The 17,606-nt window shown below is 38.2% G+C and overlaps 1 protein-coding gene across 1 annotated transcript; it reads right to left on the bottom strand.

The window, feature by feature from the left end:
* Positions 1–4,687: 4,687 nt before the first annotated feature.
* On the bottom strand, positions 4,688–16,346 carry LOC112432957 (B-cell receptor CD22-like). Its single transcript, XM_076885362.1, has 7 exons — positions 16,024–16,346; positions 15,549–15,869; positions 12,266–12,598; positions 11,930–12,163; positions 11,486–11,746; positions 10,961–11,208; positions 4,688–4,769 (listed from the first exon to the last, which is right to left on the bottom strand). Exons 1-7 carry the CDS (start codon positions 16,115–16,117, stop codon positions 4,755–4,757), a joined length of 1,506 nt encoding a protein of 501 aa, XP_076741477.1. The 5' UTR covers positions 16,118–16,346; the 3' UTR covers positions 4,688–4,754.
* Positions 16,347–17,606: the final 1,260 nt, after the last annotated feature.

The raw sequence follows: 17,606 nt of genomic DNA, 5'->3' as shown, positions 1-17,606 counted from the left end.
CGCAAACTTTGTGTTACGTTGTCCAGGGAATATCCATGTATTAATTTGGTGATGTAGAAAATATATAAAGTCTTTCTATACTTGATTCTAATCTGCTGCTGCGTCTCTTACATTGCAAGACAGAACACATAAATACAATAAACTTATCTTTTATCTGTAACAGACTAAAAAAAATTTCCACATCTCCTTTATTTGGCTGTGGGATGGGAAGCTGTAATATTTAAATAGATCCAATTTAAAATTTTCTAGCAAAATCTGGCTAGCACTACAGAAGAGGAAGCAAGAAGGGAGTGACGGTTTTCTAAATGTCATATTCTTTGAGTAAAGAAGTTGCTTCAGTACGTCAGCTTTTACTGGAATATTTACTGGATCCTATGACATCTCCAGAATTCTGGTAACTTACAATCTGGAGAGTTCCCCATGATCAAGCTGTCAGGCTGAAATGTGGCCCTTTGCTGTACTCCTTGAAGCTATGGCCTCCCTTGGGTGCTGGGTCAATGGGATGGGATGACAGCCGGTCTGCCACTGAGTGGGATCGTCCTCCACCTGTCTCACATCTTTTAATGCATGGGTCTGCAACAATTCACGGAGTAATTTGAATAATTCGATTATAAAAAATTCTCAACAGAAGTTGTTTGTTCATCTTATCTTAGTTTAACACGCAGCTCTGTAGATTCAAGAGATTCAAGATTCAAAGTGTTTATTGTCATGTATTCAAAGAAAAAAAGGGATTTCTCTGTGCAATGAAATTCTTTCTTTGCTGTGCCCACAGAGATGCCAATTAATATATACAATAGAAATAGAACATATAAAATACAAATAGTACAAATAAATAAATGAAGACAAAACGAAGACAATATTAAAGTGTGAAACAGAGATGTGTGCAAAAGAACTATGACCTCAATATGTTGGCTTAGTATGCAGGATGACCTGATGTGCAAAAAATTATTATTACTGTTCAAAAATAAGTCCGCTGTTCAGGAGTGCACTGATGTGATAAACTCCAGAGTAGGAGTGCTGTAGCAGTACCTGCAGCAAACAGTGGTGAGTTTAAAGGAGGGCTTGGGGTGTATTAGACCATATTCATTTCAAACATTTTTTAGATTGAAAGTAAAATAATGTAAAATAGTGTGCTATATAAATTGTGTTAATATTTTTTTTGTTTGCTTGCTTTTCTTCATTGCAGCCACCAGATACTCCTTTAAAGGGTTACAGGCACAAACTCCTTTATTTACTTGTACACTTAAACCTGCAGACACACACATTCACAAAAACTCATAAAAATGAGAACATGCCTAATCTACTTCATTGATGTCAGAAAGCTGTCTAAGAAGATAAATGTACATTTTTATGTCTTAGTTTAGATTGCAATGACTTTGATCTTTGATTTTTTTGCTTTAAAAATGGTTTTCTTTAAAAAAAATTGATATGGTTGGTATTAAATTACCTAAAGGGGTTTAGTTGTTGTTGTTGTTGTTGTTGTTGTTGTTGTTGTTGTTGTTGTTGTTGTTGTTTTTGACAACCATTATATCCAGTTAAAATTTAAAACATTGCAATGTCTGAAATGGAAGTCAATGAGCAATTCATTTTAAAAGACTCTCTTTTTTTATTATTGCTCATTAATAAGACATAAGTATTTCTTATCTGAACAATCGATATCTGCAGCCCTACATAGCACTAGCTTAGCACTCACCTACATAAAGACAATTATACTTACAAATGACACAACAGGATCCACTATAGGTGCTAGTGGAAGGCTGGAATGGTACTGGGGAGCCATATCAGATGTAGGGTTGCCTGGCAGTAATGTCTTTGGTCTCCTCACCTCACTACCCTGCCTGCCTTCCATTTGTTTACACATTAGGTGGGGCTCACAATCATGAGACTGATTTATTAAAAACAAAAATCCAATCAGACAGCTAGAAAGTAATTGTTCTCCGAACAGGACATTGGGGATCATACCTATGTACTGAAATGATTTGTATGTATTACTCATTATATATGACAGGGGAAGAAAAAAAAGCATGGTTTCTAGTTAAGTAGTGGTCATGTGACCTGTGGGCTAGCCTGGTTAGGGGGGATTTGGGGCAAGGTCTGTGTTTACTGTGGAATTAAATCAGACCTTAAGGTGTTTGTTATCAATATACAAACAAGTTTATTTATTTTGAATGGCCAAATTCTTTAAAGGATTTTTCACTCAGGGAGAGAGAGTACTGAGAGATTAAACTCAAAGCTCCAAGCTAACATTTTATCACTAGAGGGCAGTAAAACAAAAGAAAGAAAGAAAAAAATCAGGAACACTTTAAGAGTTTCCTCTCTTGAGACACTTTGCCTGGTCTTTCTTGCAGCCACCTTTAGTAGCTGTTTCTTTGTGGGTCTCTCTGACTTCAGTTTTGTCTTCTGTAACTGAAAAGGATGCTCCTAGGTGTTAAGATCAGCTGGTGACTTTGCCATTGATGAATACTGAGAAACTCTCCTGTTGGTTTTGTAATATGCTTTGATTCATTATCTATTTGCAATCTGAAGGACCATCCAATTGGTTTTGCAGCATTTGGCTGAATCTGAGAAGAGAGTGTATACCTGTACTCAGAATTCAGTCTGCTGCTTATATCCACAGTCACATCATCAACACTGGCAGCCACACATACCATAATAATTCCTCCACCATGTTTGGTGAAGTTATTTTTTCTTATCCAAACACGTGTCTATTTTTGTCTATGAAGAAAGCTAGCTGTACAAATGCATTTAGTGTTGTCTTTATGATAAATCCCAACATGTGTGGATTTATTGTGAGACTCGTGTATCTCACTAATTAGTGATTGTGTCTTTTTGTAACCTGAAGTTCTGTCACTTTAATAATGTATGTTGTTTATGTTTCAAGGCACTTTTTGGTGCTTTGTGTTGGTGGTTTTGACAGCGTTCATTTGCACAGAACACAAAATATAGCAGTAAATTTAGAAATAAATGTAGCTAAATGATTTTAGTAATTTGTCTTCTACTGTATGGGACTATCATGACACAAAGAGTTCAGTTAAAGATGTACCTATGAACTCTCTCTTTGCCCTTTGACCCAGTTTGTGACAATACATAAGGGAGTTTTTACAGAGAATTTGTTGTGAATATTTCTGTTAATCACTATAATTTATATTTTTTTGTAAGGAATTTAATGTTATTTTTGTAATTTTCTTTCAAAACAAACACATTTCACCATTTTACCTAGATCCAGATAGTGTGCTCTGTTTGGATCTGTTATATCAAATAGCCAGTCAGCATTAACATGACATAAGCTGATATTATACAATTTTATTGATGCAAAAAAAGCACCATGGAAAATTAAAGTCACATAGAAGTTGAGGTGTAGCAGAATAATGTTTTATAAACCATATATATCACTGTGAGACATCAGAGTAATGAAGTGCTATTGAAAAATCAGGTGTTATTTAATGATTTGTTAAAAAAGTTAATCGTTTTAAAAAGTCAATTTCTTTGTGCAGTTTGAAATAAATGTGATTATGATAATAATACATCAGGATATCAAACATCAGAAAACAGACTATGATAATCATGTTTGATCACATACGTGTATTTTTCTACAAGTGATGAGGAAAGAAAAAGAGCAGCAAAAGATTATTTTGGTTTGTGAAAATGAAACTAGCTCCAGTAGCCACCATGCTGGCTAAATTGTGATGCTCACTGAGTGAACAGACCAAACCTCCCATGATGCAGCTTCTTTCTGCTAATGGGAATTATGGCTTTGTTGACCACATCTTGTTGACTGCAGGGTGCAGTCTGGATGGATCCTCTTCATCAATGGCTTTTGGTTCATAGACAGAAATTAGTTGATTCTGAGTATGTAGCATGAAATTATATTATGATGGTGAAAAAAACAAGCTTAAAAACAAAAGAAGAACGCTAAAGCAGGCAATGCATTTCCCAGATATTCATTTGAATCTTCTAGCGAGGCTCATCGTATTATGTGAGGAGCTGCTCACCACAGGGCTGTACTTTTTAATTTAATTTAACAGCGGTGTAACACAGTAAACTCAAAAAAGTGAAAGTAGGTGGTTTTTATATTAACAAGAGTCAAACTTGTAATTAAAAATATTATTTTATGTTTCTGCGGTGAGCGTAATTAAATCATGTACGATCTGCATGAAGTTCAACAACTTAAAGACATTATTCTCGTTGAGATGATGTGATACAATCACATGTGTGTAGGAAGACTGATTAGTTGCCTGGACTCTTTCATTCAAATTATTATTCATTATTATTATTATTATTATTATTATTATTATTATTATTATTATTATTAAATAGTTTTCAGTTTTTAAGTGTAACTTTCTGTTCCTCCAGGTGTCTGTGGTGCTGAACTGGTGTTGCTGTAGAGAGGATCTGCCTGGTTTTTAGAGAAGTGGATGCTGGCATACTGAAGATCATCCTGTTCCTGTGGCTCCTCCTGATCAGAGAGACACTGCATAGAAAAAAAGATCTTAGATTAGAATGGTGAATGATGATTTTTTTTACTGCATTTATATTTCTGGTTTCACCTGTTCTTTGTTGTCTGCTCTGCCTTCAGTCTTGGATGATTCCTTGGAATTCCTCTTTTTTCTGAGGAGTGAAATGATAATGAACAAAAGAACAACACAATGACTGAAAAGTAAAAGTTTAATGCAACAGATCTGCTCACCGAATCCAAAGGAAGACAGGGAGGAATGTGACGGACAGGAGAACAGCAGCAGTTACTCCAGCAGCTTTTATTTTCTTTGCTCCTGATCAAGATCAAAGTAAAGCACTAATAGTTAATTGAGTATTCCATAACGTTCGACCTGTGTATGGCCTGAAAAGTGTTGGAGTTTTAGGCTACAGAAGCCAAGTTCTTCTCCAGTGAAAAATAAAAATAGAAATCTACTTAAACACACCAGAGTAACGTGACCTCACTCTGTTAATCTCAAACAGTGTTTTATCATAAAGTTTCTCTCATGTCAGTTTCGTCTTGATGCATCCTTTTTTTTTTTTTTCTTTTTTTTTTTTTGGCCTGTCCCGTTTGGCTCTTTTGCCCTCAGAATTGTTGTCTAAAGCAAAGAAAGATGCCCAACGGATTTACTTTACCAAACTGACCATCCCAGCCTTGCCGTAATGGTCCATTTGATTCACCTTTTATTGTTTATTTTATTTTCACTTACTGAATACGGGACAGACTTGACTGTGGGAAAGAAGGGGAGAAAGAAAGAGGGAAAGAGAAACAGCTGAGAAGAGGGACGGGGGAGAAGGGCAAAAAACATAAACCAACAGAATGGGCAGAGAAAAAAAAATGCATATATCAATCACCTGGGTCACCTGCTGAGAAAGAAAAAAGAAAGCAAGCAGAAGAGAACAAGAGTAATAGAATAAACAACATCACAATGATATATGGGAATATGACAGTAAATACTAAATATTAAACATTATTGTGCAGCACATAAGATCAACAGAACACAGTGTGCTTTGAGGTAGGAGCCAAAAAGGGTGTAGTTTGTGGGTGTGATCACCCGTGTGTACACCTGTGAGCATGGACGCGCTTGTTTTTTGTTTTTTAAAAGGTTCCTTCATGTAATAATCTGCTAGAGGGTGTGGGGGGGCCACAGCCCCGTCCTCCAGGGCATGAAGCAGGTGTGGAGGAGATCAAAACTCCAGACATCCAGAGGCCCCCAGAACACAAGAGACCAAGGAAGACCAACAGAGGGGCAGCTGCGCCACTGTCCCGGAAAGAGCTGAGGAGAGTCCCAGATGAGGGCTCACTCAGCAGCCGCGGAGCAGAAGCCAGGGGGAGTTGCAGTGACGCGCCCGTGAGCTCCGCCGGCAGCCAGCCGCGCCTGAGTGACCGAGCCCCAGGCCGAGAGGCCGGGGGCACCCCACCTCCGAAGGTCTTGATGCATTCTTAATCACCCAGGAAAGTAAATCTCCAAAAGTTGATTCTGTTAATCTGGACGTAGCGTTTTGTGGGAGAAATGTTTCGTCACTCATCCAGGTGACTTCTTCAGTCTCAGCTGACTGCAGGTTTCCCCAATCTTATAAACAGTACATTTGCATAATGACTGAAACCAGCCCACTGAAGGAACAATGGGCTGGGAGGTCAGTTCCTTAATCTTAATTATGTAAATTAAGATTTGCAGCTCTGTACACCACATCCAGAACACCCTGGATTGTGTTGAGAAGGTGAGAGATGTCATTAATCGGAATCGGAAGGTTGCCGGTTCGAGCCCCGGCTTGGACAGTCTCGGTCGTTGTGTCCTTGGGCAAGACACTTCACCCGTTGCCTACTGGTGGTGGTCAGAGGGCCCGGTGGCGCCAGTGTCCGGCAGCCTCGCCTCTGTCAGTGCGCCCCAGGGTGGCTGTGGCTACATTGTAGCTTGCCATCACCAGTGTGTGAATGTGTGTGTGAATGGGTGGATGACAGGTTGTGTAAAGCGCTTTGGGGTCCTTAGGGACTAGAAAAGCGCTATACAAATACAGGCCATTTACCATTATGAGGCAGATGAAACCATGGTTTCTGACACATTTGGGCCTGTTGCTAACTACCTTACTGATACTGCCAGGAATCTTGGAGTTTTCATGGATAGTTCCTTCAAACTTGACAAACAGGTCTCTACTGTGGTAAAAACTAGCTTTCATCAACTACGCCTAATCTCTAAGGCTAAACCCTACATACCACACAAAGATATGGAGAAACTCATTCATGCTTTCATTATGTCAAGACTGGACTATTGTAACTCACTTTACTTGGGTCTACAATCTTCTCTTCTGCAGCGTCTGCAGCTGGTCCAGAATGCCGCAGCACGTCTCTTGACCGGCACTAGAAAGTTTGACTCTATCACCCCTGTTCTGAAAAATTTACACTGGCTTCCTATCAAATATCGAATTGATTTTAAAACTCTATTGTTTACTTATAAAATTTTGAACAATATGGCACCTGACTACTTAGCTGATCTCCTCTGTCTGTACAGCCCTCAGAGAGCACTAAGATCATCGGGCCAACTGCTCTTGGTGCAACCTAGGTCTCGGCTGAAGACCAGAGGAGACCGTGCCTTTGCCGTTGCTGCACCCAGGCTATGGAATACTCTCCCTCTTCATATTCGCGCGTCAGATTCCATTCAGTCTTTTAAATCACGTTTAAAAAGGTATTTGTTTGATCTGGCTTTTAAGGCGAATTAGGGTAATTTACATCTGGCTCTGTATTTAGATTATGTAATTATCTTATATTTTATATATTTGTAATTTATATTTTATTGTGATTTTATTTGTACTGTGATTTTAATGGAAAGCACTTTGGTGTACTTCGGTCTTAAAAATGTGCTATATAAATAAATTTTGATTTTGATTGATTGATGGTCTCTTACGACATTACATCTCTCTTCACTTGCATCCCAGTCCCGGAAGCGTTGGAGGTAGTCTGTAAGAGATTACAGGATGACACCAACCTCAGCAACAGGACCCCTCTCAGCATCGACCAAGTGTGTTTGCTTTTGGAACTGTGTTTTCATGTGTGTCTTCAAGGGTCAGTTCTACAGGCAGAAACATGGGTGTACCATGGGCTCACCAGTTTCACCCATCGTGGTCAATTTGTACATGGAAGAAATGGAAAAGAGGGCTTTGCTATCCTACCCTGGAACACCACCAGGGTAGGATAGCAGATATGTGGATGGTTCAGATATGTGGATGACACCTGGGTGAAAATCAAATCTCAGGACGTACCACATTTCACATATCACATTAACTCGGTGGACCGACACATCAAATTCACCAGGGAGGATATGAAAAGTGGCAGGTTAGCCTTCTTAGACTGTGAGATTTACATCAGTAATGGGGGACATCTAAAAGCTGACGTGTACCGTAAACCTACGCATACGGATCAGTATTTAAGGTTTGACTCTCATCATCCACTGGAGCACAAACTGAGTGTCATCAGGATGCTACAACACAGAGTGAACACCATCCCCACTAACACAGCGGCCAGCGAGGCAGAAGAACAGCACATCAAGAAGGACCTGAGTAAATCTGGTTATCCCAGCTGGACTTTTGTCAAAGCTGGGAAGGCACCTAAAAAAGCTCCAGCTGATCCAGGAGAGAAGGACAACCGCTGCCCAAGCGAAAACCTGTAGTGATCCCGTATGTGTCAGGAGTATCGGAACAGTTGAGACGCATATTGTCTAAACACCGGGTCTCTGTGGCTTTTAAATCCCAAAACACGCTGTGCCAAAAAGAATTGGTCCACCCCAAGGATCGGGTCCCCCGACACAAACAGATTAACATAGTGTACGCTGACCCTCACGTCATACTGGGCTCTTTTTGTGCCACTTTTTTCATTCGTATGAACGCCATTTCCGCTGTGTTGGGTGTAGCATAGCCAAACTTGCCAGCCGGTTTCGTTTTTGTAAAATCTTCAAATTTTCAGTCTGATTTTCTTACATCAGCCTAACACGGCTTAGCAGCAAAAATACTCACACTCAACACCCTAGGGACCGTTTTGTGCCCCATTGAAACCCATTATAAACGCTATTTTTCACGGCAAAAAAATTACGGTCAAATCGATCGTGATCGGTTATGTTTCCGCTTCCGCTTGCAGTACTGGCCTTAGAGTTGTAATTTTTTTATTTGTCCACCGGGTGGCGCCCTTGCTCCACATGTGACGCCTGCTGGAACATACACATGTTCTCCAGCGGCCTGCTCGAGACAGATACCCGGAAAAGGCAGACTAATTTCCCGCGTACAGCAGCAGCTTGGCCCGCTGCTCGTTCCGGACCATTTTCTGCCCTTAGGTTCGTTTGATTTTTTTTGATTATTTTATGTTTTATGTTTTATGTTTTTGGGGCAAAAAAAGCAGTGCGCTCATGTGACGAAACCGGGATATAAAGGGTTAAAATCCGCGAAATGTAATTAAAACTTGACATGAATATTTCAAGGAGAAGTAGGTCTAAAAGATTGGCTAATTTAAAGTGGAATAAAATATTAATATATAAATTTTTTATAGCACTTTTTGGGCGTGGTCGATAGTGTGCATTTTATGAAATGCGCTCCTGAAAAAAAAATAAAAGGCGATCGAAATGACTCTTGGTGCCAATCTTTAGTCCATCTAAAGGCCTAATTATAATAACAATTGAATATTACCTCAAATGTTTTTTTTGGAAAATATTCAAGTTTTTTGTTTTTTGGGGCAAAAAAAGCAGTGCGCTCATGTGACGAAACCGGGATATAAAGGGTTAAAATCCGCGAAATGTAATTAAAACTTGACATGAATATTTCAAGGAGAAGTAGGTCTAAAAGATTGGCTAATTTAAAGTGGAAAAAAATATTAATATATAAATTTTTATAGCACTTTTTCGGGCGTGGCAGAAAACGGTCCCTAGGGTGATAAGTGTGAGTATTTTAAAGGATGACGTGAGGGTTTTAAGTGCCAGGAGGATTGCCAGGATTTATACATCGGGGAACCCAAACAACCTCTGGCGAACACAGAAGAGCTACCTCGTCAGGCCAGGACTCTGCAGTCTATTTACACCTACAGGCCAGTGGACACTCTTTCAAGGATGAGGATGTACACATCCTGGACAGGAAGAACGCTGGTTTGAGTGCGGAGTCAAGGAGGCCATTTACATGAAAAGGGAAAGACCATCTCTGAATTGAGGAGGGGGCCTAAGGGTTCATCTGTCAGCATCTTACACTGCTGTGATTGCAGCCATTCCCCAACTCTCTGTGAATGGTACTCATGGCCATTGATCAGTGGGCTTTGATCAGTAGGTTTTGGTCAGTGGTTGTTGATGAATGGTCATGAGAATTTGCATAATTATGATTAAGGAACTGACCTCCCAGCCCATTGTTCCTTCAGTGGGCTGGTTTCAGTCATTATGCAAATGTACTGTTTATAAGATTGAAACCTGCAGTCAGCTGAGACTGAAGAAGTCACTTGGATGAGTGACGAAACGTTTCTCCCACAAAACGCTACGTCCAGATGAACAGAATCAACTTTTAGAGGTCTCATTTCAGTTGTCTCAATGCACTTTATACTGTAAAGTAAAAACCCTACAATAAACATTCATTCTTTACAGTGGCAGCAGTTGGCTATTGTCTCTGGAAACGGGGTTAACTGGGCGCGCCCCTTATTCCACTGAAAACTGTAGCACATCTTAATTTCATAGCCTCGTCTGCATTCGATTAAAAATCACTTCAAGCTGAGTGGCCTGCAGCTTTATCTGGCTGGGTGCACATGGGCATTATGGATAAATCCCTGGTTTTTAACAGGAGGTTAAAGTGTCACTGGCTCTGCTTTCAGTATTCTGAGATCAGTTACAATCTGCTTTTTGCATGGAAACAGGACTAGCATTAGCAATAAACATGGTTCTTGTCATCGTGATAGATAAGTTACAATGTTGATTCTTAGGACTCTTTAGCACATGAATAAGGAAAGCCTTGACAGCAGACAGTGGGACTCCTGCCATATTCTGTTTAACCACACAGGCAAGTTGAACAGTTACAGGTGCAGCTGGTATTTTCTTTTTAATATATTTAAATTATCTTTGTAAATCAAGTTGCAGGCCTGGTTTTCTGAACTCATTAATGATTATTTTGAGATATTTGGCCCTCACAGGACAGACACCATACAAACATATGCTTTTAAAGATGATGATGGATTAGTGTAGATTCAAAAGAGCAAAGTTTTTAAAATCAGCTCTGGTTTAATTATCTGTAGCAACACTATGAGTCCATACAACACTGAAGGGGAAACGTCTTGGCAAAATAAATACTTGCACATGTGTACATTTAGGTAGTAATACAGTTCTATCTGTGCTGAGGTATTTTGACAGTGATCTGTTATTATAAATTCTAGTGCCATCCAATAATTAGCCATAGTGCATGAATGTAGATTGTGCCTGACTTTTTGACTGCACTCCTTTCTGAGTGTATCCAGTATGTAAATATAAATGATTACCTGGCACAATGGTCTGCTGTAAGGTGGAGTTATGACGTCCCAGCTTGTTCTGTGCTTCACACTGTGTTCAGGTCTGAACTTGGTGACGGTGAAGTTCGGTCCAAATGCTTTTGGTAAATTTTCATCCTCCTTGTACCAGGTGTAGTTAGCTGCTGGGTTAGCATCACTGCTACAGGTCAGAGTGACTGAACTGCCCTCCACTATCTCAGCAGAGGGACTCACTGACACAGAGGGAAGCTTTGGAGCATCTGGAGGAGAAATAAGGACAATGACAACATGGTTGGTTATAAATATACTCAAGTCTTTGCAGGTTTCTCACAACACTACAAAAATTATAAAAGGTAACATTCAGAAACCTTACTTATTTCCTTGTCAAACTTCCTTATATTGTAATAAACAGACATGATTGTGCAGTAAATCTGTTTTCACTCTTCATGATGATGAATTAACTCTTATCTCTAAAGTTGATGTTAACTGTTCAACTGAGAACAAAGAATTTAAAGCTTATAAATGTATTTTACTCACATTTCACATCAATAGTCCTGCTTTCAGATCTCTTTTCTCCCAGGTCATTATCAGCTGTACAGTAATACTTTCCAGAGTCAGAGGGCAGGATGGAGCTGAAAACATGTTGGTTTTGGTAACTGAGAGGGTTGATGACATCCTCCTTGTACCAGGTGTAGTTAGCTGCTGGGTTAGCATCACTGCTACAGGTCAGAGTGACTGAACTGCCCTCCACTATCTCAGCAGAGGGACTCACTGACACAGAGGGAAGCTTTGGAGCATCTGGAGGAGGAAACATAAGAATGACAACAAAACCAAATTTTAGAAATTTATATTCTAAAAAGAAAACATTGTAAACCTCCCAAAAGAAAGGCCTCTGACTAAAACTAACATACAGACACATTCACGTAAATAAAGAAAAATTAAATATAATTCTCTTAATGAAACAAAAAGTAGTGAACTCACACACTGTTGGAGAAGGGAATATCTCATATCCTTTCACAGCGCAGTAAAAACGGTCTGCAGAATCAAATGTGTTCAGCTGTAAATATTGTTTGTCTGATGAAAGTTTGTGTCCATTTCTGTACCAGATGTAGGAAGATTGATCGGGTAGCTGACAGTTGTTGTGACATGTCAGCTCTGTCCAGTTAGAATAAGAGTTTACTGTTGATCTCCTCACATGTACCTGGAGCTGTGGATCTGGGAGTAAAAAAAACAATGACATTATATCAGAAATATCTCAACATCTGCACAAATACACATGGAAATGTTTAACGTGAATTCCAGTCAAATATTTTTTACCTGTAACAGTCAAAGTGACTCCAGGTGATCCAGTATATTTCCCTCCTGGATCGTTTGTTATGAGCATGAACTTGTACTCAGCTGAGTCGCTCTCTCTCAGGTCTGAGATTCTCAGAGTGCAGTCATTGTTTTCACACTGATACTGAACTCGACCTGAATACTCTGGATCTGTTTTCAGGTCCACAGGCTCATTATCTTTGACTGTAGTAAACCAGAACATTTTCTGGATTCTTGTCTTTATGTCATTTATAGTCGATAGGTATCTGAATTTGGAGTGTATTTCTGCTGTTGATCCTTTGAAAGCACAGACCTGAGTAGAAGTGTAAGTCACCACTGTAACACAGAGCCCATTATAGAAAAATCAAAAAGCAGACTTATTTATATTCACTTTCATAGATCTGAATTCAATTTCTAAGATTCCATTTAGACATGTTTCATAGAGAACAAGACAGAATACAGCACAATACTGTTCTTTAAAGTGTGACTGGAACCTGTCAAGAATCTCATATATGTTTGCAAAAGGTTTAAACTGAAAAAGACCCAATTACTTGGGGTCTTATTTCTAACTAAAATATCCATACAAAAGGAATGAAAGAAGAAAAACAGAAAAAAGAAAAAAAGAAAGAAAAATAGAAAAGGAAGAAAAACAGAAAAAAAATACAAAAGGCATGTAAGGAGTGTGTTTTTGTTTCCATTAATATAACTAATATTTCCTCTAGTCTTCTAGTAGTTAACACCGTCAAAATCAAAAAATGGCCTGCGTTTTTTAATGCTAATTGGTACTTATTTTTAATTTCTTCTGATGGAATATAGTTGTACTTAAGCAATTGTATTTTACTCATATTAACTTTATATCCTGATAGTCGACCAAAGTATTCAAATAACTGCATTAATTTAGGTAGAGAGTTTGATGGTTGACCCAAAAATATTAAAATATCATCTGCATAGCAGGCTAATTTATTATGGAGTGCCAGGACTGCCATAATGAATTAATTAAATACACCATTAAATAATTAATTAAATGTGTCAATAATTAATTAATTACATGTGTCATAACTATTTATTTAATTAATTAATTCCAATTTTAATTAATTATTGCCACATTTAATTAATTATTTAATGGTGTATTTAATTAATGCATTATGGCAGTCCTGGCACTCCATAATTTATGCTCCTTCTCATGGATATTAATACCTTCTACTTCTTTGTTTTGCCATATATAGTGAGCCAATGGTTCCAGATATAACGTGAATAATAATGGTGAGCACGCACAGCCCTGCCTTGTTCCTCTTTGCAGCTTAATACTATTTGATAGGTAGCCATTAATTTTAATCCTTGCCGTAGGGTTATCATAAAGTGCCTGTATTGTCTTAATTATTATTTCATGCAAGCCAAATCTATGCAAGACTCCATAAAGAAAGTTCCAATTAACTGAATCGAATGCTGAATCGATACTGATTACCATTGCTTCTACTTTATTCTGTCGAATATGGTTAATAATTTGTAGTGTCCGCCGTACATTATCTTGTATTTGGCGCTCTCGAATAAAACCTGTTTGATCATTATGAATTAGACTAGGTAAGAACTTTTGTAATCGTCTAGCCATGATAGATATAAACAGCTTATGATCTGTATTAAGAACAGATATTGGTCTATATGACACACATTCTAATTTATCTTGTTTTCTTTTGGGATAGCAGAGATAATTGCTTCTTTCCAGCTAAAAGGTACTTGAGCCTTCTTTAAGACCCAATTCAGTGTGAGAAGCATCACTGGTATTAATTCTTCTTTTAGCTCCTTATTGCTCTTCTTAGTTCCTTTTCTGTTATATCTTCAATCGAAGTTTTATTCTGTTCTTCATTCAGTACTGGTAAATCGAGAGAGTCTAAAAAACTGTTCATTTCAACTATACTACTCTCTGTCTTATTAGCATAAAGAGTCTTATAAAATGTTTCAAATGCACTCTGAACTTCTCCTAGTTTATTTTTTATTAATTTTGTCACTGGATGTTTAATTTTGTGAACTGTATTATCTGCTATTTACTTTTTTAGTTTCCAGGCTAAAACATTCATTGCTTTAGATCCTCCCTCGTAATACCTTTGTTTAAGAAACATAAAAAAAAATTTAATTTCATATGTAGTCAAATCATTTATTTCATTTCTTGTTTTGATGATTTCCTCCAATATATCCTGTGTTGTTTTTCTTTTATGCCTTTTCTCTAATTCTTCTAACTTATTTTGCAGCTCTTCTAATTTTTTATTTCTCATCTTTTTTTTTTATAATTGCTTATATTGCTATAATTTTCCCTCTCAGGACAGCTTTTAAAGTATCCCACAGAATAGGAGGAGACACCTCACCATTATCATTCGTTTCCATATAGAAGTGAATCTCTTTCTTAATTTGTTCTTTGAAGTGTGGATCATTCAGTAAGCTTGAATTTAATTTCCAATTATTGAGTTTTGGTTGCAGGTTTAAATCAATGGACAGGTATACTGGTGCATGGTCGCTTAAGTCTATTGCTCCAATTTCACAAGTGTTTATTCTATCTTTATTTTCCCCAAAGGTAATAAAATAATTTATTCTTGTGTATAACAACTGCGGTGAGGAAAAATAGGTATAATGCAAGTTTCTCCATATATCAATTAGTCCCACCTCCTTCATCAATGTATTTATATTCTTAATTAATGTTTTGGTATTCTGTGCTTTTCTATTGGAAATATCTAGCTTTGGTTATAGATGTATATTTAAATCTCCTCCACCAATTAGAAAACCTACTGTCTCTGTAACCATCATGTCTATAATTTTCTTAAAGAAATAAATATCGCTTCCAGGGGGGCATATATATTTAACAACGTAACTGAAAAAGACCCAATTACAATGAATATTGTGTCCAATAATGTCCCAAATGTCTGTGAATAGGTGAGAGAGGACAATAGTGGGATTATTTTAATCATAATTAAAAAATTATAATAACAATTTACAGGTGCAGGGAAAGCACTGCACCTCTTTCCTCTCCTGGCCACCTGACCATCTACCAGTATATCAAAAGCCAGGATGGTCCACTTGGTAAAATAAATCTGTTGGGCATTTTTCCTGGTCTTCAAACAATAATTCTGATTGCTACAGTGCTGGAAAGGACGGGCAGAAAAAGAACAAAACAGAGAGAATTGTAGAAAGACTGGCATCTTTTACTATGAATTTTAATCTAATCCCTAATTTGCAAGATTTTAACAACAACATATCAACATATCAAGAATTGTTATTATTATGAAAAGAAACTTACCATCTACAACCAAAATAATTTCAGTGTCATATGAATCAGGAGATAAAGGGTCCCCGTAACCACACCTGTACTGTCCCGTGTCAGACTTGGTCAGATGTCTGATGGTTGCTAGAAGTTCAAACGCAGATCCTTTTGTGTATTCAATGCTGTACCTGCCATTCTGAACTTTGTCATTAGTTGTGTCAATGAAGATATTTCCTTCTTTCTCACATGGATTCTTACAAAGGAACTTCCTCTGTGCCTGGACAGCAGTGGCACATGGAAATGAGATTTCTTCTCCCTCACTCTGTGCACGGGAGACTCTAGAGTTTTTAGCAATTTCTGTTAAATAGATGAACATCCATGAATTATATAATAAATACATAAAGTGACTAAGTTTAAATAGGACTGTATTTGGCCTGTGAGTTTATGGAGGTATGAGAGTAGGTGATTGGTTTCCCAATTTTGACTTTAGTAACTTTTAGTAGAAACTCACCATTTGAAACTCTGACCTCAAAGTCTGAGTATGAATCTGGAGCTGAAGATTTACCCAAACCAAACCGGTACATTCCTGAGTCAGACTTTCTCATATTTGTGATGGTAAAAGTCAGGCTTCCTCTTCCTGAAGCTGCATCTTTGTATTTAATGCTGTATCTGCCGCTCTGAGCTGTGGTTTCATCTGTTTTAATGAGGATGTTTTCTGCTCGCTCACATTTTTCCTTGCAGAAGAACTTTGTGTTTCCAGACACAGTGAAAAGATTATAAAGTGAAAGATCCTCTCCTTCACGTACAACCCAAATGCTGGAAGACCCAGCTGTACCTGTTGGACAAGATTTTCACTGTGAATAGCCAGCTCGTTCTCAAAGCAAATCATAAGAAAGAAAAAATATGATCTGTTGTGTATTTCCATCTTTACCAGCCACACTCTAACTGCATTTAAGAAAATAATCCTTAGAAATCGTTGTTTTTCTCTTTTGTAATTGATGATAATTCAGTGAATATACTGCGCTGCTTCCTTTTATTGCGTCACACATTGCTTTAAGTTTTTCAGTGTCCGGTTATTTTTTACTGCTGTTTGAATTCTCTGAATGTTTGACCCTGTAGACTGTTTGATGGACTGCTTGTCTTCCTGTTTGTTACCGCCGCCTGTTTTTTAATAAAGATTTGGATTTCTGACTTCAACACAGCCTCTGCGTGTCCTCCCTTTGTGTCCTCTTCCTCTGTGAACGTGTTGCATGTGTCACAGATTCATTTTATTAACAGCTTTCCCACAGTGAGTTGCATCAGCATTCATTCACAGCACATTTCAGAAGGATTCAGATTAATACAGTGATCTTACAGTCAGAATGATCCTGACAGAGTGCCACTGTGAATTATCTTTCATCAGGTCAATTTTAAAGTTCAGTATTTCAAAGCAGGAGTTATGAAGAATCATGCTGGCATTAGGACTAATAATATGTACTTACAAAGTCAAAGTTTTTTAATTATGCTAGAATATTGGAAGACAATCAACTTTGTGTTTTCCGCATATTAATTATTCTGAAATAGAGACGGTGACCCTAACTGTACAGAAGCACTAAACAACTGACAATCTAACAGACATCATTGGCCCGAGCTGTCATGCACAGTGAGTCTGATCCTTTGCTGTGAGAGTATGACAAGCATGTTTCTGGTCAGTTTGGAAGAAATAATATCACAATGTTGATCTTTTTTTCAATATTCCTTCTCTTTTAAACTGTGATCAAAGGTACTTATGTTCACAGCATGTAATAATACTGACAGTCCAGGGCATTGTGGTCTGTTGAGCTAGGGTTAGGGTTAGCAATTCAGACACATGTAATCAATATTAAACGTCTCTGACGTGGGCCACTGTCCGCAGTGTTGGGAAATCCATACCAGGCTGGAACGAGTCAAGGTAGGTGAGCATCCACGAGAAGACACAGCAGATGCATCCTACTGACAGGACCAGGAGACTCCAGAAACCGAGCATCTTCTCTTCAGTGCCATCCTCTCCTGTCACCCTCTCTGCCCGCAGCTCTTTGAGTATGGGGTAGATAAGGGCGCAGAGAAACCCTTATT

Source organism: Maylandia zebra, linkage group LG6 (genome assembly GCF_041146795.1).
Source record: "Maylandia zebra isolate NMK-2024a linkage group LG6, Mzebra_GT3a, whole genome shotgun sequence".
Lineage (NCBI taxonomy): Eukaryota > Metazoa > Chordata > Actinopteri > Cichliformes > Cichlidae > Maylandia > Maylandia zebra.
Note: the sequence above shows the minus strand (reverse complement) of the source record. Positions and strands in the feature narration are given on the sequence as shown.

What these genes read in the sequence shown, in the direction of transcription:
- LOC112432957 (XM_076885362.1), bottom strand. Translation starts at nt 16,117, where the DNA reads ATGAGAAAGTCTGACTCAGGAATGTACCGGTTTGGTTTGGGTAAATCT. An exon ending in TGAGGTCAGAGTTTCAAATG is followed by an intron (nt 15,870 to 16,023) that starts GTGAGTTTCTAC and finishes TCTATTTAACAG; the next exon opens with AAATTGCTAAAAACTCTAGA. An exon ending in AATTATTTTGGTTGTAGATG is followed by an intron (nt 12,599 to 15,548) that starts GTAAGTTTCTTT and finishes TCTGTGTTACAG; the next exon opens with TGGTGACTTACACTTCTACT.